Genomic DNA, 4,606 nt, shown 5'->3' with positions numbered 1-4,606 from the left:
TTATTATTATTATTATTATTATTATTATTATTATTATTATTATTATTATTATTATTATTATTATTATTATTATTATTATTATTATTATTATTATTATTATTATTATTATTATTATTATTATTATTATTATTATTATTATTATTATTATTATTATTATTATTATTATTATTATTATTATTATTATTATTATTATTATTATTATTATTATTATTATTATTATTATTATTATTATTATTATTATTATTATTATTATTATTATTATTATTATTATTTCATCATTTTATCATTTTATGCATGTCTGCATTCCGTAATGAGCAGAATGTATTTGAAGCATTTTAGAAATAATTCAATTGAATGTGACCCTCCAGCACCTTCAGTAATATCCGATTTCGTCAACTACAGTTAGTTATTTTTTTAATTTTTCATCTTTAACAAAGGCTTAATAAATGCATTATCTTACCAGATCAGTGAAGCATTTTACAAATAATTATTTCTCATATTATACACATCTATTTCGTAAAATTTTCAGAAGCAACTCAAAATTAACTCAAAGTGAAACGGCAAGTATATAAAACAACCATAATTTAAGCTGTATTTGTAATATGAAACTAATAACATTCAGATTCTTAGAAATTGTCTTTTTTCGTGAACTGCTTGCTTTTCAAGATTTGATAAACCATCTATAGGCACTTCGGTTCAGCTGACTTCGGCAACGAATCCAAGGCAATTTAACAACAAGATAACAACAAGGGTTAAAAAAGAGGTATTTCTATTATTACAAATTTTATTAATACTTTAGCAGACCTTTCATAATGTTCTTTATTCTAGCAAACACCCCCACTAATCGACTTTTCCTTGGATGACAATAAAATGTTATGCGTACAAGAAAACCCAGTCACGATAAACAGTAAGAAAGCAGGATCAAAAAAGGATTGGGACGATGATGCATGGGAATTATTGAATCAGTAAATTGATCTTTGAAAGTGGTTTTAGAACTGGTTACTACGAACTTCAGAGGAAGTAAAATATTATATTAATGATAGCCATTGCTTTCTTTCTTGTATAAGAGTACTAAAAGTTATTTTATCCCATGGGAGCAAATCTTTATGTGGTTTTGAGTATTAATAATATTAAGGAGATGAGGAAATCTATACAGCATAACTTTCTTTTGAGATTACAAGAACTTAATTATAGATTTGGTTTGGTTTCTAACTGTTTTAGATTAGGTGATTTTTTTTAATTCCTAAACTCCTTTCTTGAGAAAATATTGTGAATTACTTCATAGTTATCCATATCTGTATACTTGTTACAACTTATTACTTGTTCGGAAGCTTTGTTTTAAAGATCAGTTTAGTACTTATAGGATATGGAACAAGAAGGTCTGTTTTCGAGCGACTCGTTTATATTTTTATTATTAGTTTTTTGAATTGGGTTGATATAATGTTTCTGTACGGCAAGCAATTATGCAACGACTGATAGGGTTGAAAACTGGCCGATAATCGTTATGATTTATCGTTCAATTGTGTAAATTATTTCTAGTGTAGTGGTGTGACTGGCTTTCTCATTCAATTTTCCTTGCATACTTCATATTCCACTTTTAATTTCATATCTCTATATTTATGTTTTTTTCTTTTTTTTTTAAGTTCTAAAAGTTTCCATATAATGTGAAGCAATGTGTAAGGTCCCTAGCGTCTTCATAAGACAAAAATTCATGAGAGTGAGTTCATGAAGAATGAAACGTCATGTTAAATTAAAAAAAAAAGGATTTAAATGTTTTTTATTTAAATGATTTTTTTGTTTTGCATACGTGCGTTCGCTTCTTTCTCGTTTATCTGTGATGTGTTTTTGTCGGTTTCTTTGGTCATAGCTGGTCATTTGATATTCTATGTTGGTTCTTTTTAAATGATAAAATTGAATCTACATCCAGTTTTTTACTTTGTCGCCATCAGTGCGAGAATCTGAACTCCTTCACCAGGTCTTATTTATACCGAGTGTTGGTTTTTTGTCATCAGTACGTCTTCAGGAATGTTCACCCATCCGATTCGACGTATTTCATAACGATTACGTCACCGACTCCCTATATATTTTTCTGCAAAACTCATTCTTCTGATTGAAATGTAATGGGTGAAGGGATGATGGGGCATTTACCTCGCAGTACTGCGTAAGATGACACAGCACATTTGCGTCTTTAAACTTGAAATGCTTTAAAGTTACTTTAAACTCTACTTTAAATGTTTTAAAGATACTTTAAACTCTACTTTGAATGCTTGCTCTGGAGACATCTTTTACTCGGAAGAGATTACGTATGTCACGCATGTTTAAAATTTATATTTTAAATTGAGTTTTGAATTGAAATTACTGTTCTGTACATAAAATCGAAGGTTAAGTGTTCTTTTGATGGGGGGCAAGCATCACCAGAAATAATGTGTAGTGAGTGATCAGTGAAATGTTGGCGCACTTGGCTTCAGTGAGCGTTATACTGTATCTATTGAGGATCTGAGGATACTGAGGATCTAAAATAGTGGTTTCCAACCGTGGTCCACGAGCACTAAAATTTGGTCCCGAAAGCGGTGGAGCGGAAGTATAAAACAGAAAACAGGTGGGAACTGTTTCCTTTTTTTTAAAGCTATAAGTTGATTCATTTGTGGACAATAGAGATTTATCCGGTTGAAAGCTATGTTAGGATCAGGCTGTGGCTTGACACTCTAGCTATGTTAGGATTATACTCCGGTCTTCCACTTTATTTGGTCGATTCTCTTCCCCTTCTTAATACATATTCTATAATGTTGTGGTAATTTTATTTTTGATGTAATTTTAATTTCGATGACCCGACAGGAGAAGAAGCTCCATAAGCCGCTTATTGTTTTATTTTTAGAAAATGGTGCCTAAGATAAAATAGGATAATATAGTTACACTAAACTCGGATTTACCAATCAATATTGAAAATCATGAGGAAATAAAATCGCAGTGCGTTATATGTCCTCAGAAATGTTTAAAGCCATCAATATTAAAAAGCCACTTAGAAACGGCCCATTCTAATTTATTTGACCGACCATCAGAATTTTTTGAAGAAAAATTAAGGTCTGAAAATCTGAAAAAGATGAGACGTGGGCCTGCAAGATCTACATTGTCGAAAGAAATATTAATCACGCCGTTTGAGATATCAAAATTGATAGTGAGATCAAAAACATACGCAAGAGGAGAAATACTCGTGAAACCTTGTTTAATGGAAGCTATTGAAGTTTTAAAAATGGAAGTTAAACAGAAAATACAAGAAATATCTCTTTCGAACAACACGGTAAAAGCTTTAATTGAGGTGTCAAGAACAGCTTGCTTCGAGAATTAAAAATCCATCATGTTTTGCTTTGCAGTGTGATGAATCGACAGATGTTTCTAACTGCGGCCAATTACTCGTATTTGTACGCTTTTTAAACGTCAGTAACACTTATTAAGGAGGAATTATTGACTTCGGGGGAGGGAGAGAGCGGGGAAGGGTTGAAAACGACGTGAGAAGGTGTCGACATCGTGAATATAATAGCGAAACATTTTGAAAAACATATGGGAAAAGGTCACCAGAAGGTTTCTGTACGGATTGGCTTTCCAGCTATGTTAGAATCAGATTCCCATCTAGCAACATAGACAGAAGAATCCTTCTGTATAAACAATTCATTGTATCATACATCATCAAACGTTAGCTTCGGAGACTGTCGCTAGTTGTCTTACTAATACAATGAAAATGGGCACAAAAGTGGTTAATATTATTAAAAATAATGGCTGCTTAGATACACGCCTTTTTAAAAAACTTCACACTGAAATGGACTCCGACCACAAGACACTTTTTCCCACACCGAAGTTCGTTGACTTCGAAAGGGAATATACTAGAAAGGTTATACAAGCTAAGAGGATTTTGAGATATTTTTAGCTAAGGAAATTAAAAATTTACTAGAACACTTCCCTGATTTTTCTAATTTGAAAAGTTAGATATAGCTGACTTATTTCATGGATATTTTCATAAGCTAAAGTCGTAGTTGCCAGGTTCTGGGAACAGAAATTCAGAAAACATAGTAAACATTTATTTTAGTTATGCCTTCATTTACAAACATCAATTACTGATAAGTAAGGTTGTCGGAAACAATTATCCTACGTTTGCGATATTGAAACGATGATGAAAAATATGGCATGACTTATCGTTAATGTTAAAATGATACCCATAAGGTATAAGTTACACTTTTTTGGCATCACACTGTACATATCGCAAATAAGCATAAAGTTCCGTGACAAAAGAAGTGTAAAGATTCATAAGTGCACTGTTGTGATGAACTAATTTGTATGTACTAAATCGGGTTGTGACTAAGATTTAAAAACCATCGGAATTCTTTTTTTCTGTATAAATAGGAGTACTATCACTGCACAGAATTGTATATATGCAAATTGGTTAGCAATGTACACTAATAGTGTTACATAATGCGTCATAAAACGCTACTAACAAAGCAGGATGACATTCTTCCTTTTTTTTATTCTTCAGACTAATATCATTGGAATTTATTATGTGATGACCTTTTGGAGCTTACCTTAACACATATAATTCGTGTTTGTAATTCTTGGC

The 4,606-nt window shown here is 31.3% G+C and overlaps 1 protein-coding gene across 1 annotated transcript; it reads left to right on the top strand.

Annotated features, from left to right (window-relative positions):
• Positions 1-319: 319 nt before the first annotated feature.
• Positions 320-1,139, top strand: LOAG_12860 (hypothetical protein; the record flags this gene model as incomplete). Its single annotated transcript, XM_003148372.2, has 3 exons — positions 320-401; positions 687-763; positions 829-1,139. 3 exons carry the CDS (start codon positions 320-322, stop codon positions 967-969), a joined length of 300 nt encoding a protein of 99 aa, XP_003148420.2. The 3' UTR covers positions 970-1,139.
• Positions 1,140-4,606: the final 3,467 nt, after the last annotated feature.

The sequence above is a fragment of the Loa loa genome (genome assembly GCF_000183805.2).
Source record: "Loa loa unplaced genomic scaffold supercont3.737, whole genome shotgun sequence".
Lineage (NCBI taxonomy): Eukaryota > Metazoa > Nematoda > Chromadorea > Rhabditida > Onchocercidae > Loa > Loa loa.
This window is presented reverse-complemented; position numbering and strand designations above follow the sequence as displayed.